General features: G+C 42.5%; 1 protein-coding gene across 1 annotated transcript in view; it reads right to left on the bottom strand.

Moving 5' to 3' along the window:
• trpc7b (transient receptor potential cation channel, subfamily C, member 7b) overlaps nucleotides 1–18,550 on the bottom strand; it is a 55,090-nt gene extending 36,540 nt beyond the window's left edge. Inside the window, exons 1-3 of the mRNA XM_077005811.1 lie at nucleotides 18,003–18,550; nucleotides 11,808–12,570; nucleotides 641–823 (exon numbers count right to left, since the gene is read on the bottom strand). Of these exons, the coding sequence (XP_076861926.1) occupies nucleotides 641–823; nucleotides 11,808–12,570; nucleotides 18,003–18,484 (1,428 nt within the window). The 5' untranslated portion in view covers nucleotides 18,485–18,550. The remainder of the gene's footprint in view (nucleotides 1–640; nucleotides 824–11,807; nucleotides 12,571–18,002) is intronic.
• Between the last annotated feature and the right edge of the window lie 883 nt (nucleotides 18,551–19,433).

Genomic DNA, 19,433 nt, shown 5'->3' with positions numbered 1-19,433 from the left:
ACACTAAGCAAGCACACACTATGTGAGTTAGTCTGACATTTAGTATAAGTGAAAGAGATAACTAAGGACCAGAGAATTAAGATAATCAAATTCCAGAAGAGGTGCACACATTAAAAACCAGCAAAAACAAAGCTGTACCTCATTTGAGGTTCAGCACCATAGACAGCGCTCTACAGTGAAAGGTGCCTTGTAAGATGCAAATATAGTTTGCTGTCTAATTAATCATTTTAGGACTGTGAAGAGATTTTTCATTGTCTAATCTGTGCTATGTAGTTATATATCCCTAAAATGTACGTGATTGGTCAGTGTTACTGAATGCATTCTCTTTGTTTTAGAATCAGATGTTATTCTCTTTGCTTTTGAATCAGATGTTATTCTCTTTGTTCTAGAATCAGATGTCATTCTTTTTGTTCTAGAATCAGAATCAGGCTCTGAGTCCCAAATCAAGAAGAGTATCAAGACAGAGTTTGTGATCAGAGCAGTGCACTGGAGACCAGAGGAACATGGTGGAGGAGTGAGAATGTGCCTGAGGGTTTGACAGCAGTGATGTAAAGCCCTGCTTGACCAGACTTCAACCTCCCCTCTCCTGGAAGAACAGGTCTATGCTTTGGCTGGCTTAAAGGAGGCACTGCCAGCTGACCTTCTTAACCTCGTATTTGATGGCAAGTTTGACCCGGCTGAGGCAGGGCCGTTGCTGCTCCGCCGGTGGGTTCTGGTCCACGTCGCCGTTCAGGATGGCTTCCACCTCCTCGGTGTCTCGGCACAGGTCCAGAATCCCCACCACAAAATCTTTACACTGCATGGACAACTTACGATATTCATTCTAGAGAGAGAGAGAGAGAGAGAGATAGATAGATAGAGAGAGATAGATAGATAGATAGATAGATAGATAGATAGATAGATAGATAGATAGATGTGGAGAGGGACAGAGATGTGAAGGAGGGGCAAAAAGAGGTATATATTACATTAAATTGACTATTCATCACACACACATACACACACACTAATCTCATCACTGGTTCAAACAGAAATTAAGATTCTAGAGATATAAAGTCAACCGTGTTTCCCAATGTTTAAATAGAGTAACCCTGTCATACTTTAGCTGTGCTAATGGTTTCGGTAACAGGAGCAATTTGTAGAAATTACTAGAGAATTCCCCAGGTGCTTCCTTATGTCTTCTTTCTAATTTGCTGTGCACATTTATAAAAAATGATAACACTATTCTGGAGCCCTTAGAGTTCATAAAAAATGTCATAACATGATTGTGGAATATTAAGAGTTTATAAAGAATGACAAAGAAAGAATAGCACAAATTCTAGGGGACCCCTCTGCAGTCTCACCCATTAGCCAAACACAACACTGACAGCTGTCCAGTGGCGAAGAGCCATCCACAGGGTCCAGGCGGAGGACGCCAGGCCCGGTCACAGCAGCTGACAGACAAGCACACTCGCTGGCAAACATGCGCATGTACCCTACAGCGATACAGTGAGCTCGGTTTGTATGAATTATTCATATGTAATAGGGTGAAAAAATACTTATTATTACTCAAGTAATGGAAATGGTTGTGCTCAAATTAATGGAGGCACCTTGTGATTCTTATCCACAGGAGATATTTGAATATTTGAACATTTCAGTTGAATTACCTATTGACAAGAGCTAAAAGTAAAACTGATATACGTACTCACACACACAATGAAAAGAAAGTATTGATCTCTCAAATTTAAAGTAGAGTGATTCTACACTCATGTACTTACTTGATTTCAGGAAGACATGCACAGAGCTCCTCCCACTCACCGCACCAGGCAGCCGAGTGGAGCTGGTGAGCAGCTCAGAGTTCCTCACCGTACGTAGAGAACACCCTGACCAGCAAAAGTCCTGTCTGATACTGCAGCTGCGCATTCATTGACCCCACACTCACCAGATCATCAAAACCACACTCACACCGGTTCATCAAAACCACACTCACACCGGTTCATCAAAACCACACTCACACCACTTCTAGAGCTGTACTACAATGCTGCCACAGCAGAGCCACAAAGACAGACACATCCTGCTCATGATATGTGTAGCCAACACTACCGCCGTGTGAGGTGTAGGACGGCAACACTCCACACACACTTTATCCCACAAGCCATCAGGACAATGTGTGTCAGGCCACACTGTGTCAAACTCACCAGGCTCTGCCCACTAGAGAGGATGAAGTCTGCTGCATGTACATGTCTCTCCACAGATCCTGTTTTTATTCTCCCTCAAACCCCCACAAACTACACAACCCCTCTTCTCAAATCAAATCTTCACAAACTACACAACCCCTCTTCTCAAACCAAATCTTCACAAACTACACAACCCCTCCCCTCAATTCAAACCCAAACAAACTACACAACCCCTCCTCTTAAATCAAACCCCCACAAACTACACAACCCCTCCTCTTAAATCAAACCCCCACAAACTACACAACCCCTCTTCTCAAATCAAATCTTCACAAACTACACAACCCCTCCTCTCAAAACAAACTCCCACAAACTACACAACCCCTCCTCTCAAAACAAACTCCCACAAACTACACAAACCCTCCTCTCAAATCAAACCACCACACAATGTATGGTGTAAATATAAAAGTGTACAGTACAAGGCTACAAATGTACAATAATGGATTGTAACCATGAAATACACAATGAATTCTGAAAACTCCTGCCTACCCTTCTATACGTGCATAATGTAGGATGTCTTACAGCAGGAGTGGCCAACCTGAGGCTCGTTGCCTGGTTTCATGCGGCTCCCCAACCAGTCCGCGCGCTCACCTGCACTAACGGTCTGTGTCGTGGCCCGGTTACCTCATCAGCTCTTAGGGTGACACACTGCTACATCTTCGTGGTGCGTGTCTTCACACGCTCACACAAGTTACTAATTCGCCAACTATATAAAAAAAAAAAGATACTTATTTTTTTGTCCAATACACCCCCCCCCCACCCCCGTCAACAATCTACGCTCGCCACCCCCCCCCCCCCCCCCCAGTACAGTACAGTAATCTCCAGTCTGATAATTATAATAATCATTTTATTCTTGTAGTACCTTTCATGATTCACAGTGCTTCATGGTGCTTCAGAAAATGAACTACAAAATAATAAAGATAAAGGGATGTAGATGTGGAGGGGCCTGACGTTAGTCCTCCTCAGAGGATTATGCAAAGCTTAACCTAAGGGTTAAACAGGGCTGAAGGCAGTCAGAGACATGTGTGTGCAACAAATCAATAAGCTTGAGACTGGGAGTAATGAAGTGATTGGGATACGTGATTGGTGTTCTCCTGGCTAGGGGCTGGCCAAAGCACAACAATGGACAGGAAATAGAAAAACGCAATAGAGCAAAAAACATTTCAAATTAATGCTGATCTTAAACTTTTTCTTAAGCATGTGTTTGAATTGAACAACTCTCTAGTCCTCAGGGAGAGAGTTTCAGAGCTTTCAGCCATAGTAACTAGAAGTAAACTCCCCACTCTTGAATCATGTTTTGGTGATGACTAATAGTTTACTATCTGATAACCTATGTGCCCTCGGTGGAGTTCACCTTCCCTGAAGTAGATCATGTGAACATGATCAAAGAGTAGCAGGATCTTAACCTCAGATCCATTAGATACAGGTAACCAGTGTACTAACTGAAGAGAACATGCATAATGAGCTGTATAATGAGACTAAACCCACTGCACCTGTATAATGAGACTAAACCCACTGCACCTGTATAATGAGACTAAACCCACTGCACCTGTATGATGAGACTAAACCCACTACACCTGTATAATGAGACTAAACCCACTGCACCTGTATAATGAGATTAAACCCTCTGCACCTGTATGATGAACCTAAACCCACTGCAACTGTATAATGAGACTAAACCCACTGCAACTGTATAATGAGACTAAACCCACTGCAACTGTATAATGAGACAAAACCCACTGCACCTGTATAATGAGACTAAACCCACTGCACCTGTATAATGAGACTAAACCCACTGCACCTGTATAATGAGACTAAACCCACTGCAACTGTATAATGAGACTAAACCCACTGCACCTGTATAATGAGACTAAACCCACTGCACCTGTATAATGAGACTAAACCCACTGCACCTGTATAATGAGATTAAACCCTCTGCACCTGTATAATGAGATTAAACCCTCTGCACCTGTATGATGAACCTAAACCCACAGCAACTGTATAATGAGACTAAACCAACTGCAACTGTATAATGAGACTAAATAAAGGGTGTCACAATAACCAAGTTTGGATATTAACAAAGGGAATGAATGTCCTGAACTATTAAGCAGACAGAAGTAGGTCAACAAACATTACTAATTTGATTTCTAAAATTGAGTTCAATCTCAAAAATTACTAGATTCTTAACACAGTTTGACTTCCAAATTCATGGATGTCATGGGGCAGCAGACATGCCCACACACACACACACACACACACACACACACACACACACACACACACACACACACACACACACACACACACTGTACTGCCAGTGTGTTTGTTCTTCTTAACTTGTAGTCAGCTCACTGCAGTGCCCCTTCATTGTCTTTATATATTATGGAGATAAAAGCCACTCTGATTCTCCCTCACATCTCACCCCCTGCTACTGTCACATGAGTTTTAAATAAGCGTGTACATCTTCCCATTGTGATTCACCTGCAGTAATAAGAACCTGTCTTCTGGGTATTTAATTGTAAAAACTGTTAGATACTGTATATAAGTGTTTATATCACTAATGCATTTGAGCAGTAAACTAATAGAAACAAAAATATTTAGTGATAAAAAACTGCTCATCATCAGCTGATAGCTAATATTTTGTTACTTAAGGAAGTGGTAGCAAATGTTTGTTAAAAAGCCCCAAAATGAATCCTTGGGGAACCTAACAAGTAATTTCATATATACAGATGCCTAGCCCAACACACCCAATTAACAGGGTGGATAAGTACCAAAGGAATTGGGTCTCACACTCACCAGGGCCTGCACTACAGCCAGTGAGGTGTCAGAGCCCCTTGGTGCAGGTCACTATGACACATTACACAAAGAAACGGTACACCTTAGATGACCCTTTACACCAGGGATCTCCAGACCTCTTCCTGGAGAGCTTCCTTCCTGTAGAGTTTAGTGCCAGCCTAAATTAACTCTCCTGATTTCAGATAATTAAAGACCCATGAGGGCCCTAATTACCTTAATCAGCTGAATCAGGGGGAGGGTTGGAGATCCCTGCTTTACATGTAATGGAAGAGATCTGTGTGACAATAACAACCACACTATGTTTTCACTGTCTCATGAACAGACTCATTACGAGATGATTGTAGGAATAATTCAAGAAACCTTTCAGCTTTCATTAATGTTCTTGTGCTTAGAATTTTCAGTTTAATTTTCTGCATAATTCTGTATAATTTTTCAAGTAAATATTGTAATCTTGCAGTAGAATGATGTCGAAGCTGTTCTGCTGGATAGCAGTATTTGAGTGTGAACTCCATCATTCTCCCAGTGGTACTCTATATCGCCACAGTAGCCATTCATCTGAAATGCAAGAGCTGACATGCTAATTCATGTTAATTCATAATTCCTAATTCATCGATACAATTCCCGTCAAAGCTGGTGTCATTCTAACCACAACAAAGTGTGAGCCATTAACCAACAACTACTGATTGGCTGATTCTATCATATGGCAGTCAAACTGGGTGCACAACATAAAACCAAGAGATGTAAGATAAACCCTCGATCTGCCCCTCCAACGACCCCCCCCCCCCCCCCCCCCCCCCGCTCTGATGCTGACGACACTGTGATGGATGACGGGCCCTGAAAATGTCAGGCCCTTGTGTGACACTGCCATCACATGGGGCTGTGAGAGGCATCAGGGAGGAGGTGCATGTGAATGCTTCATTCTCCACTCCACCCCCCCCCCCCCCCCCCCCCCCACCCCACTGAACTGATGGGGGCTAACATGCTAATCTAGAATCCTTGCCACTACCACAACATCCATTATAACACATAATGACAAACGTGCACACAGTGGGTTTATTCAGTATATCTTTACGATGTTTGGATACACTTATATTGTTTATTAATATGAGAAATTATTCTTAGATCTTAGACTCAAAGCACACCTTTGCCTTGATTGCCTCTTTGCTCCCTCTTAACTTCTCTCTTAGCCAGATTGTACAAAAGCACTTCACATAGTCGCTACTTCTTTAGCCATGACAGACTTGTTACTTCGTTAATCCGCCACACTGCAGTTGCTAGGCTGCTACAGCTCTTAAAACCGCTCGCCACGGTGCTACTCTAATGAATCGCGTGTAGACACTCACTTCCCTACGACTTCTGTCTCACAAGCGCAAGCATGGTGAGCCCAGAGCGCTGGCTCCTGACCCCCCGGTCATCCTTCACACCACCACGACTCATTACAGCCCTGGAGGCCTTGCAGGTGTCTGACGTCTCTCCCCACCTCAGCACTCATGTATTTGAAGCAGCATCATGGGGCTGATTCTGAGTGTATCTGTGCTTGTCCAGGCAAGTATTAGTATTATTATTGTCACATAGGAGTCTCAGGGAAGATTGTTTGAAATTAAGACATTTATAAAAAAAAGATTGTTCATATGCCTCATGAGAGAGTATCACTGTTCATAAAATAGTCAGATAATAATGAGTCTGCTTACAAATATTGCCCCCTGCAGTCAGAATTATGGTGGTTTTTATTAAAAAATGATGGGTTACTCTTTCAAGGCTAAAAACTAAAGAAACGGTTTTGGTCTAAAGAGGTGTTACCCAATCACACCGTAATCAAGCCTACATGATCTTACCGCCATGATGACCTGCCCAGTGTTTCTGCTGCAGCCGGTTACATCAGTTGTGTGAATGACAGGAATGACAGTATACGGACAGTTTAAGAACAGGAAGAAAGAACTGCTACCTGGTTACCTGTACATTTAAATGTTTTTTTTTTAACATTAGCACAACACAGTAAGCAAATTGCAGCAAAAAGAATAAAACTAGAGAAGAAACAATAAACAATACCTATACTTATTACTCGAACAAGCCAAAGATCACTGACAAAGAAAGTATTCTGATGATAATTTTTAGAGCAACACAACTCTTTCTTGAATGACAGACAACTTGAGAGTCATTAATTATTCCTGAACAGAGTAATAGGTGACTGTCTCCATCACCACCAGACTAGTGCTCAACATGGGGGTGTGGCCTGAGACTCCACCTAGTCTAGAGCTAGTAGAGCTAGTTCCTCTTATTTCCATCAGCTACGGGTGTCAGCACCAGTTCCCACTGAGCAGACACGCAGACACATTTGAAAGGTGAGCCTGACACTTTTAGCAAGCTGTGTATAAACTTAACATCCCTCCAGCGAGCTTACATCACCTGTACTACCTAGCAAGAATGACAAAAGTGCAGTGTCGTATAAAGTATTAGAGACCCATACTTAAAAGTACAAGTACTCTATCAAAAAATTGACTTGAGTAGAAGTATTCAGCATTTTTTGTAGTTAAGTATTGCAAGTAGTTTATTCTAAAATGTATTACTCAAGTACTGAAAGTAAAAAGTATTGTGTTTTGAATTAATTAAAGAAAGCCGTCAAAGTTTGATTATCAATTGTTTTTATATATCACTTACAAATCAAAGACCACAAATACAAGTGTTCTGTACAAACAATTAACAACTTTAAAAACTGGCCTTTTACACTTTGTACACAAAAAACAGATAACCTACAGTTGTGATCAAATTTATTCAACCCCCAATGCTGCGAAGGGTTTTATGGAATTCAGTGCACATTTGTAATTGTGTTCATAATGAAATCTTACAAGGACTTGTTAAAGAACTAAATGCAACTAAGATAGCATCAATTTTTTTTGTCATAAAGTATTAAATGGCCTTTTTGTGATTTCTTCATTGACACAATTATTCAACCCCTTTACGACTACCACTCCTAAGAACAGAGGTTCATTCCAGTGTTTTCCATCAGGTATTGAAAACATCTGTGGATGTCAACGAGTAGCAATCAAGCATGATAAGCACCAATTAGGCAGATTTAAAAGGACTGTGATACTCAGCTCCTTCTAGACATCTACTGGTGTGTTTCCAAGCATGGTGAAGGCAAGAGAATGGTCCCAGAAGACAAGAGAAGAGGTTATTGCTCTTCACAAGAATGGCAATGGATATAAAAAGATTGCGAAGTTGTTAAATATTCCAAGAGACACTATCGGAAGTATCATTCGCAAGTTCAAGTTAAAGGGCACAGTGGAAACGTTACCTGGTCGTGGCAGAAAGAAGATCCTGACCGCGACTGCTGTGCGCTACCTGAAGCGTAATGTGGAGAAAAATCCCCGCGTGACTGCTAAGGAACTGAAAAAAGACCTGTCAGATGTGGGCACTGAAGTTTCAGCTCAGACAATAAGGCGCGCACTGCATAACGAAGACCTCCATGCCAGAACGCCCAGACGCATCCCCTTGCTGACTCCAAAGAACAAGAAAAGTCGACTGCAGTATGCCAAAAGTCATGTGGACAAGCCACAAAGGTTTTGGAACAGTGTACTGTGGTCAGATGAAACTAAATTAGAACTGTTTGGGACAATGGACCAGCGCTATGTTTGGAGAAGGAAGAACCAGGCTTATGAACAAAAGAACACCTTGCCTACTGTGAAGCATGGCGGGGGGTCAATTATGCTTTGGGGCTGTTTTGCTTCTAATGGTACAGGAAAGCTTCAACGTGTGCAGGGTACCATGAATTTCCTTCAGTACCAGGAGATCTTGGAGGAAAATGTGATGGAGTCAGTCACAAACCTGCGGCTTGGGAGACGTTGGACCTTCCAACAGGACAATGATCCGAAGCACACATCCAAGTCCACTAGAGCATGGTTGAACATGAAAGGCTGGAACATTCTAGAGTGGCCATCGCAATCACCAGACTTAAATCCAATTGAGAACCTCTGGTGGGACCTAAAGAAGGCAGTTGCAGTGCGCAAGCCTAAGAATGTGACTGAACTGGAGGCTTTTGCCCATGAAGAATGGGCTAAGATACCCATAGGTCGCTGCAAGACACTTGTGTCAAGCTATGCTTCACGCTTGAAAGCTGTCATAACTGGAAAAGGATGTTGTACTAAGTACTAAAAAATAATGTCACTAGGGGGTTGAATAAAACTGATAATGATGTGAGCACAGTAAAGACATTTGTGGTTATTCCATCATAAATATTATGTTATGTTTGTCTAATTTATAAGTGCCTCTTTGATATAATTGTAAATAAGATGACTGAAATGATCAAAATCAATGTCAAACTGGCCAAAACACTTTATTTCAGTGGGGGTTGAATAAATTTGATCACAACTGTATGTCCCGCTATGTCATAGGTTTGACGCAGAAGTTCAAGTTCGCCTTAATTTAGCTGAGAAAACGAGGTGTATTTTGGACGTAAAATCCGTCCATCGGATTCTAAGAGTGAGCCTACTGCCCTGCGTTTACCCTCAATAAATGCCCTTACCCTATAAAAACACTACACTATAAAAATGGGCACATGCTTAGTCAGCACGAAAACAGATACGGCTTACTGTTGCTAAAAACACAACTCAGCGTGACATTGGCTTTATGATTGCCAGCTAATGTTAGGTGAATACTGCAGCACACCATGAACATAATTAGGTTAGTTAGCTAAGATATCTAACCTAACTAGCGCTTACTGACAGCTAAAGCTGGTGTGTCTTCTGTGCGTTATATTTATAACTTACATTGATGTGTTTCTTCAAGTTCGAAGGTGAATTTTTGAAGGCCAATATTTCACCCTCTTTAGGGAGGCAGAGATGGCACTTCATCCTATAGGAATTTACTTTCACTACAGCAAACGCGAACACTATCTCTAGGTAGGGCCAGGGTGGTCTCCTTCCTCAAACACTGTCTCTAGGTAGGGCCAGGGTGGTCTCCTTCCTCACCCTCACTGCCACGATCACTCCATGTTGAAGGTGTGGAAGGTGCCAATATATGTACATTAAAATGCCAACAAGCTTATTATGCAGCACTATTATGCTCTTCTGCTGTTACCAAACACGGTATCATCTATTTTAATGAGATAAAAAGTTAATTATTTGGAATCATTTTGAGTATATGTGTATTTGTATAAATATGTAAATTAAGCTGAAGGTGCTGGAAAATACTGAAAATGGAGCTTCAAAGTGCCGTACAAGTGCATGAATTCCACCTTGTAACTTCGCACACACAAAAATCGAGAGGCGCACGACCTTGACACGACCGCGCGCATGGCCAACGCGCATGGGCGGAGCCACCGAGATTTTTGAAGTCACAACGTGTCAAGTGAACCTAGATTACGAAGCTCAAGTGTTCAGTGAAGGCAGCAGCAGAGTAAACGAGACGAGACCAGAGCATGCGCAGTTTTCTCATAAGACAGCCTGACCAATTGACCCGGTGACAGCGCCAGCTAACACGTTTATAATTGTAACGAGTAATTAAACAGCACGTAAAAAATGTATCGGAGTAAAAGTATTAAACTGATGGAAAATATGTAGTGAAGTAAAAGTGGAAGTAGGAGAAAAAAATAATACTCCAGTAAAGTACAGATACAGCATTTTAGTACTTAAGTACAGTAGTGAAGTAGTTCTACTTTGTTACTATACAACTCTGCAAAAGTGAATTTAGCTGTATTGCTGTATGAAGATGTCTATAGATTATTACAGTGAGCCACATTCGGACCCTGTGCTGTCATTTATACCCAGGTCTCCACTGTAGCTAGAGCTAATTACACAAACTCCAGTGCCATCTGAGCCTTAGTCTATATAAAGTCTTCCTTTGTATTAACCCCCAATGTCTGCTCCCCCCTCCTCTCCTCCGTACACCCACAGCAAGCAATTATTGTCCTCTCCACTTTAAATGCTAAACTAAATGTTAATATAAGTTTTCTAAGGAAGGTAAATAAGAGATTTGGCTTAGTTATTAATACATGAAACATTCTGTAATAAACGCAAACCTTTCATTTAATATGATTCCTTAAGTGTGTAGCCTGCATGCATGATGATACACCTCATCTCCTCTGGGAGGTTTTAATGCTTTATTTGCTTAGCAAGTCAAACCAACAACCCATAAACTTGACACTCGATCCAGCTCAGATTGTTGGATATGAGCTGAAGAACTGATTCTAAGTGGAACTTCTACACTAAAGATCATACTGGTTTGTGTAACCTTCTGAAGTGGCTGATTTTCTTGGTCTATATTCAAGCATCTAGATATAATCAAGACGGAATGTATCTTACCTTAAATTCATATAAGTAAGCAATAAGGAATATAAACTCTTACCTTAAACTCATAATCTTACCATACTAGATAGAAAACCTCTAGATTCTACATAGATGAGCTCCTATCTTACACTTGTATGACTAATATCTAATCTAGATGAGCACGTACACGAGGCTCTTCATCTTAATAGATGAGCTTCTTACCACTCATATAAGTAATAAAATAGATGAGCCCATACGTTACACTCATATAAATTATAAAGATTCTAGATATATAAGCCCTTACCTTACACTCATATAAGTTATAAAGATTCAAGATAGATGAGCTCATATCTTACAATCATAGGAGTAATAAAGAATCTAGAAGGATTGAGCTGATACCTTACACTCATAGGAGTAATAAAGACTCTAGAAAGATTGAGCTCATACCTTACACTCATAGGAGTAATAAAGAATCTAGATAGGTGAGCTCATACCTTAAACCCACATGAGTATATTAAAAATAATCTGGATAGATTACCTTGAACTCCGTCTCTATGTTAGCGAGCCTTGCCAGTTCGTTGCTGAGCTCCAAAGCAGTGAGCACGGGGTCTTCACTGGAGAGCGACAGGTAGGCGGCGCTAGCGAGCCCTTTGTAGGCGTTCATGCGTGAGCGCGAGTGGCTGAAGGAGTCGCGCCGCTGCTTCTCCGTGCACTCTGCGCACTTGCAGAAGTAGTCGTGCGGCCGCTCGATCCGTGCGCCCTTCATCAGGAGGATGTGCACGATCTCGTACTCCTGGCAGTGCGCCGCCAGGATCACGGGCGTTATGTCCTGCGAGAAGCGCGTTCCGTCCTCGTCGTAGGCGTAAAAGTCGTCGTCACGAAGCTCCTGCTCCAGGGGGCTTAGTGTTAGCCTCAGGCCTCCTGCGAACGCTGGGTGGGCCAAGATGGCCTCCACGATCCGCACGTACCCTTTACTAATGGCCAACAGGAGGGCGTCGCCCACTCTTGCCAGCCCCTCCTTCTTCAGGAGCAGCTCCGTCACTTCCAGGTGCTCGTTCCCGACCGCTAGCTGCAGTGCATTCTGGCCCATGTAGTCCACACTGTTGAAGTTGAGTGTTTTAGACTCCTCAAGCATCTTGCGGACAACAGGGATGTTTCCATACTCTGCAGCATCGAGGAAACGCTCCTCCTCAGATGTGAGACTGGTTCCTCTCTCGTTAAACATGTAGGCGGGGCCTCGGATGGCCTGCCGACGCCCCTTCTCCCGCAGTGTGGTATGTCTACGATGCATCATCTCAGACCTAAAAAGAGGTTGGATAGGAGTCAGACTGCAACAGAAACAACCTACAAAAAACCTTCATATACAGTCACTATGTGATAATAAAACATCATGTGCACTGCAGGGCCTGAAGAGTTCACCTCACACGAGCAGGTTAAAGGCTGAACCTCGCATTCAAACTTCTCTAAAGCCACTACAAACTACTACACACACATACACACACCTTTTTCAGCATTTCATTGCAAATCCTGTTGACACTGTGCCAAAAGACCCTTGTGGGGTGACCTGGCCTCAGGGATCGTGCACTAGAAGAACAGATCTAGTGAAGGACTTCTAGAGGATTCAGATGGTCATCCTACAGTCCTACAGCACACCTATTTCATTGCCATTGGTAATCAATTAAATTGATTTTAGAACTTGCCTACACAAGCGTACGCATCACAAAGAAACTAATTTTCCTAGAAATAGAAAATGCAGCAGAAAGAGTGTGTAACAAACATAAATACCACATTTTATTGGAGTTTAGGGTGGAGAGATATGGTTGCAGGTATATGAGTGTATATCTGTGCATGAATCTTTGTACGTGCCTGTGTATCTGAACTTTAATAGAGGCATATGTGACCTTCTGAGGCCAGTTCAGCTCTGCCCCTGATCACACAGCCTTCTGTTTGAATCCTCAGGGGGTGACCGAGAACACAGGAAAATCCATTCACTCAATACAAGCCTCAGAAGCACACACACACACACACACACACACTCACACACACGCACAACATGCCTGTCAATAAACCTCATACTGTCAAGGATGTTTTTACGTCAAAAAACTCAAAAACGCCTAAAAAGTGTAATCTATTTCCCAATCCCTCAATCAAGCAAGGTGTTCCGTCTATGGGGGAAAGAAACAACGTTTCATGACAAATCATAACACATGAGAAAAAGAGGTGAAAGAAAAACAAGAGACAGAAACAGAGAGCAACAGAATCTGTGCTTGTGACGAAAAGGCTTTTTGCTTTTTGTTGTATTCAAAGGATGAAATGTCTGAATTGCACATTTTATCTTAGAGTACCAAAGACTTGAGGAAGGAGAACTATGGTACTTGGGTACTGATGTCTAAAGCACATAATATTACATTATGGAATAATGGAACGCATAATAACATGATGGGATAGACATAAGCAGATTATCCAACCCTGCAACATCAATTCATAATCATATCGTTTCCTGGCCTCAGTCTGTGCGTCCCGTGGTCCGGTGAAGGTGAGATTTGCAGCTGCACATACTGTGACAGGGTCTAAAGGGAGACAGGTGAGTGCCTTCACCTGCACGCTGTGGTAGGCATCTACAACTAGCATGCAGTCGACAAAATGACAAAGAAACTTTACAAAAGGCTGTCCAACAAATATTGTTCACATAGACAATCTGGTCTTGTTAGCAGAGTAAACTCCTTGAGTCACTTGTCCTTTTCCCAACCAAATGACAACAAGCAGCTACACAGTTTGATGGATGATAATTAAATCTGGAGACTTGGGTGTTAATTAATGTCAACTGGTTTAATCGTTTGAAGGCAAACAACTACTGGGTGAAGGAAATGAAGCAGAATTCAGAGTGGTGAGCTGCCGACACTCGGAGGAGTCTGTTCTTCTTTCACATGGCTTTGTGTAAAGGTCTGTTTACTACTGTCCATTGTGCTGCAGGACATTCTGGCTTATTCAATTTTAATCTTCTAATCTTATTTCATATCTCCCAGGCTGGCTGTAGCATAACAGCGCTAATCACAGAGGTTTCATCTGTGGTTGTACCATAAGCCAAGCCGGGGCCAGGCCTGGCTCGCTTCCTGCTGGGGAGATGTTTTACTGAAGTAATACCGTGTTTTGGCATTTATGATGAAATGTGCTATACACAACACATCAACACTTTTAAATGACCACGAGAAGCTTAAACAAGCATCTGGGGGGTAGCAGTACGGGTGAGCGTGAGGCACTATCGGAGGTCACCGTACTGAAGCAGCCAGCCCCACACGCCATTGCTCTGCTCAGCAGAGTGAAAGGAAATAAGGGGTGATGAAAAGAGAGAGGAGAGAAAAGCACCCAGATGAGTACTCTGAGCCCGGAGAGATCAAACAGACAGGGAACCAGGTGAAAATGGAACCCATTCAGGCAACGCGTGTTCCCTTGGGGACATGAAAGAGCACGGAACCGTTGAGTGGGTGTCATGCTGAGTGAAGGTGAACAGCAGGATAAAGCTGTGTGTGTCTCTCTGTGTGTATGTGTGTGTGTGTGTACACATGCATGTATGTGCATGTGACTGGAACATAACACACACAAATGTGTGTGTAGGTTATGCATATACTACTAATGTCCTAATGCTCCCTTTCCAGACAGTAGATATTACATTATTTATGTTATGTCCTTTTTATAATATATTATTTTATATTAGATTAGAACTCACCGGCTGTGTGTATGTATGAGAGTATTAATGAGAGGCATATTTTTTTTCAGGACTGAAGGAGTGAAATGAGGGATGAACTGGTCACCTGACAGAATGCTCATGTCTATACACACAAGCACAAAAATGATGTCATGAGTAATGACCATACTGTCCATACTGCACTATGTCCTTGATGTTCTCCCCATACCAAAGTCCTCTCTCTCTCTGTCTTTCTCTCTTTCTCTGTTTTTCTGTCTCTCTATACCTGTTTCCCATTTTTTCTGTCCCTTTCTCTCTCTCTCTCTCTCTCTCTCTCTCTTTCTCTCTCTCTCTTTCTCTCTCTCTCTCTCTCTTTCTCTCTCTCTCTCTCTTTCTCTCTCTCTCTCTCTCTCTTTCTCTCTCTCTCTCTGTCTTTCTGTCTCCCCTTCCTCTCCCCACTTTTGTACAGTCAGCTAGTGTCCTTATGGAAATGGCCAGTTAGATCTAGCAAGAGAGATGGAGAGAGAGGGATGGAGAGAAGGGTGGAGAGAGAGAGGGGGATTAAGAATGAGGGATGTAGAGGGTTTGTAATGCAAGTTGACTTATCCATGTAATCAAATAACTAAAACTCCATGAACCTTCAGGCACTGTTAAGACAGGTCTTAGTCACATTTACTGAATGCTGGACCCACAGCACCAGGTACAAACCCAGGATCAACCCAACAGACCCTGGATCAAACCAACAAACCCAAGATCAAACAAATACAGTGTTCAATAAATACAGACACATTTCTGTGCCACACAGGCAAAGAATAAACGAAGGCTGTGGCAGTTTCAGCCATTCTGACACATTACTCTACTCCTCTCAAACACATAATGCATGCGGTTTATATTATAGTTCAGGTCATTCTGACACATATTACACCTTACTCTATGCCTCACAAATACATAAGGCATGCGGTTTGTACTGTAGTTCAGGTAATTCTGACATGCTCACAATTGCAGGGGGGACATAACACACACACACATACGTAAACACAGATTGCTGTTATTCAGTGTTATTACCATTACCACTTTCTTTGGGTTGTAATGCAGTCTCGGCTGCGTGATGTCCCCTGGGCGTGCGTCCTGGCCACGCTCTTCTCTCTCTCTCTCTGACAGCATATGCCCATGTGTGTGTGGGGCTGCTGGGAAGCTCATCCCTCATTGGTTCCTAAACACCTGCCGGTGCAGCAGGTGTGACTCCAGGTCACCTCATCCAATTAACAGTCCCATATCTGAAGGGTTCATTTACATAATTACTACATTAGACTGTATGTCCCAAAGAAGCCAATCCTAAGCTGTCAGTAACATAAGATGTGTCCAAAGCAATCCAATCAAATTTGTCTGTAAAATATGCCATTGGTGACTTGTTACATTCTGCCAAGGAAATTGTTCTGGTCCATCAGTTGGACCACAAAGACAAGCTGAGCGCTCCAGGAAGAAGAGGATCTCCAGCTACTTTTTCCTTCTCAGGGTGTGGTCAACTATTCTTAATGAAACGGACTTTCATGTGATTCTATCTCACGTGATTCTCTCATATAAACCTCATTGTTTCCGATATAATGAGGCCTGGAAACTTTGGCAACAGTTATCTCATTTTAAGTTCCGAACTGGAAAATTATATTTTGACCAGTTACAGAAATCGCATTTCAGCGGCATCGGACGTGGATGTATTCAGCTACGCATTTATACCAGTTCGAACCCCGCTTGCACGTGAATAGTGTTTGTTAAACATTACTGGTAATATGGTTACGAGCTGGTACTTATCTGACCAAATTTCAATTTTCGTTTAAAACTATCTCAAAAATTTCACTGTGAAAAGTCCTGGATTTGTTAATGTAGGCTAATAAGAAAATGTAGTGCACGCACCGAAATGAACTTACTCGACTCACAGATAGGTCCACATTATTTATAGAATGTACTTACTCAACCCACAGACTCGGTCCAAATAGTTTATAGAAGCGTTGCCTTACTAGGCTGGGGTTCGCTCCTGGAATTTCTCTTGCAGGTCTTAATCAGAGGCCATTCAGCTCGAAGCCAGCTGGATTATTATCGGTTAATAGCGATCCAGATGCGTTACATGTGCAAACTGAGAACCTGAACTGAATGAAAACGGGAATGTAGACGGATCACAGTGGAGGACCTCACTCCAAACAGTTTTAAAGGAGATTTTATGGGCTGTTTACCACACACCCACCCCCGTGATGCCCCAGCAACGGCGACTAATTCACTCCCTTAAAACTCCCTTAAATTAAAACCTGAGTTTGACGTCGAGTCAGCGTGTTCAACTCAAGTTTTTTTTATTGTAGTTCACAAACGGGTATAATCGAATGAATTTCGCATATTTCGCGTGGTCTACATTCAGAAGTCTATTTATTACCAGTTCCCTCTGCGCGGGTTAAAGGTCACGTACATGTTCCAACAAGCCGGCGAACCTTAAACGGAAACGGAGCGGCTAATTATTTCCTGCCGGTGGAATCTGGCCTTTAAACCGAGCAGTACTTTTGAGTGAAGTAAAAAAGTAAATAATATTAAAACAATAATTAACAAGATGCATAGAGTTAAAATTTATTGTGATAATTTATTTTTTGTTAATTTATCCTATCTGAAATACACAATGTTTCCAGGGACAGGACGTTTCGGACAAAAGTCCATTCTTATCTATGCGAGCAAAGCACTTAAAGTGTGAACCTTGTGTACTTCACTGCAATTTTCAATCTATTGTGCACAGGCCCATACGGACGTTTACTATTTACTAACAGTTCAGAGCTCGTAACTGTTAATGGAAGAAAGACAACTACTGAAAGGATCTGGCAGGTGCTGGTTATACTATTACTGTTGATCATGTTAAACATACTAAACTTGTTCTCTTTTATTGACGGTGGCATCTGTGAATAATACCTTTTTCTCTGTCAGTTTCCCAAAGGCGGTAGTCATTCTGTTTTCGCGATTCCAGTCGGTGTGAAGCATTTGAACACCGTAGTAGACTTTACAGAAAGAACTTACGTTTCAGGGGGCGCGCAGTTGTGCACGGGCTCTAAGCGATATTCCGTGTGGTGGTTCTCATAGTCCGCTTTGTCCGGGCCACGAGAATAGCGCTGTCCGCGGTCCTGAAGTGCGCCTCTGTAGCTATCTACTCCATCGCGCTTTGGAGAAGGGGCACACCGACTCCTGTCTGTCGCCGCTAGTCGAGCATTCTGACGCTGGCGGAACAGAGAGCCCACTTCGATGAAACGCTTGGTAAACTTTTGTGGATCGCAGCTCAACGCGTCCCTGAACCTTTGCTCTGCGAAATCCTGATAAAAAATTGGGGAAACCGGGGCCGAAGCTCGCCGCAAAGCCGAGGGGATGGGCAGCCGGCAGAGGTGGAGCTGACGGTGTGGCGAAGGTTCTCCGGTTGGACCGGCAGAGAAAGGCGGGGACGGGGCGGCAGAGAGCTTTTCTTGCTCTCGCTCTCCCAAGTGCCCCTCCAGTAGTTCGTCAGACATAAGGAAAGATCGTGACTCGCATTAAATATTGAAGGTATTAAGAAACAGCAAGAACAAGTGCACGACACAGAAAACAAATGCGCAACAAGTCGGTAAAGAAAGTTTCTTCTTTTGTGTTAAAACCGAAGCACGCAACAAAATACCTTTTACAAATCGCATACATCTGTACACTGGTAATCTCTATCACCTCTAACCCTTCCCTTATCTACACACGCGCTCGCTCTCTCTCTCTCTCTCACACACACACACACACACACGCACACACGCACACGCACACACACACACACACACACAATTACACAATTAGAGTGACGTAAAACACAAAGGAAAGTGGAGAATCTCGCGGAGCTCACGTTCTGACTTCTTTTTCAGAACACAAATATTAGGTAACAGCAATAAAGGATGACGTGGTGTATCGTCTGTACATAGGTTGTATAAATATATGCAAAATGGCTTAGAACAAAGGTTAGAAAATGATCTTTATTGTCTGTGCAAAAAATATTTCTAAAATGAACATTCATAATGATAAAATCCATGTTTTGAGTTTTTTAAATTTTTTAATTAAAAATCAAGATGAATAGGAATGAGGAGTAGTCTGACTACAGAGGGCTGTTTGTCATGGTTACAGATGACACCTGAGATCAGGACTAATGACACCTCTCTCTCTCTCTCTCTCTCTCTCTCTCTATCTCTCTCCCCCCTCTCTCTCTCTCCCTCATCTATCTCTTTCTCATTCATTCTTCTGACTTTTCAGTCTCAGTGGAGCATCAAGGCAAATATGGGGTGATAAGAGATTATTATAACATCTCTCCCAAAGTGAAGGACATGTCTGACTGATTGGCAGCTATGATGGATTACAGTGGATCATCTGACAAGAAGAATAAATGCCTGTGTGAGACAGAAGGAGAGAGAGGGAGAAAGAGGGAGAGAGGGCAAAAGAGGGAGAGAG

Source organism: Brachyhypopomus gauderio, chromosome 5 (genome assembly GCF_052324685.1).
Source record: "Brachyhypopomus gauderio isolate BG-103 chromosome 5, BGAUD_0.2, whole genome shotgun sequence".
Taxonomy (NCBI): Eukaryota; Metazoa; Chordata; class Actinopteri; order Gymnotiformes; family Hypopomidae; genus Brachyhypopomus; species Brachyhypopomus gauderio.
The sequence above is the reverse complement of the archived record's forward strand: the minus strand, read 5'-3'. Positions and strand labels throughout refer to the sequence as shown.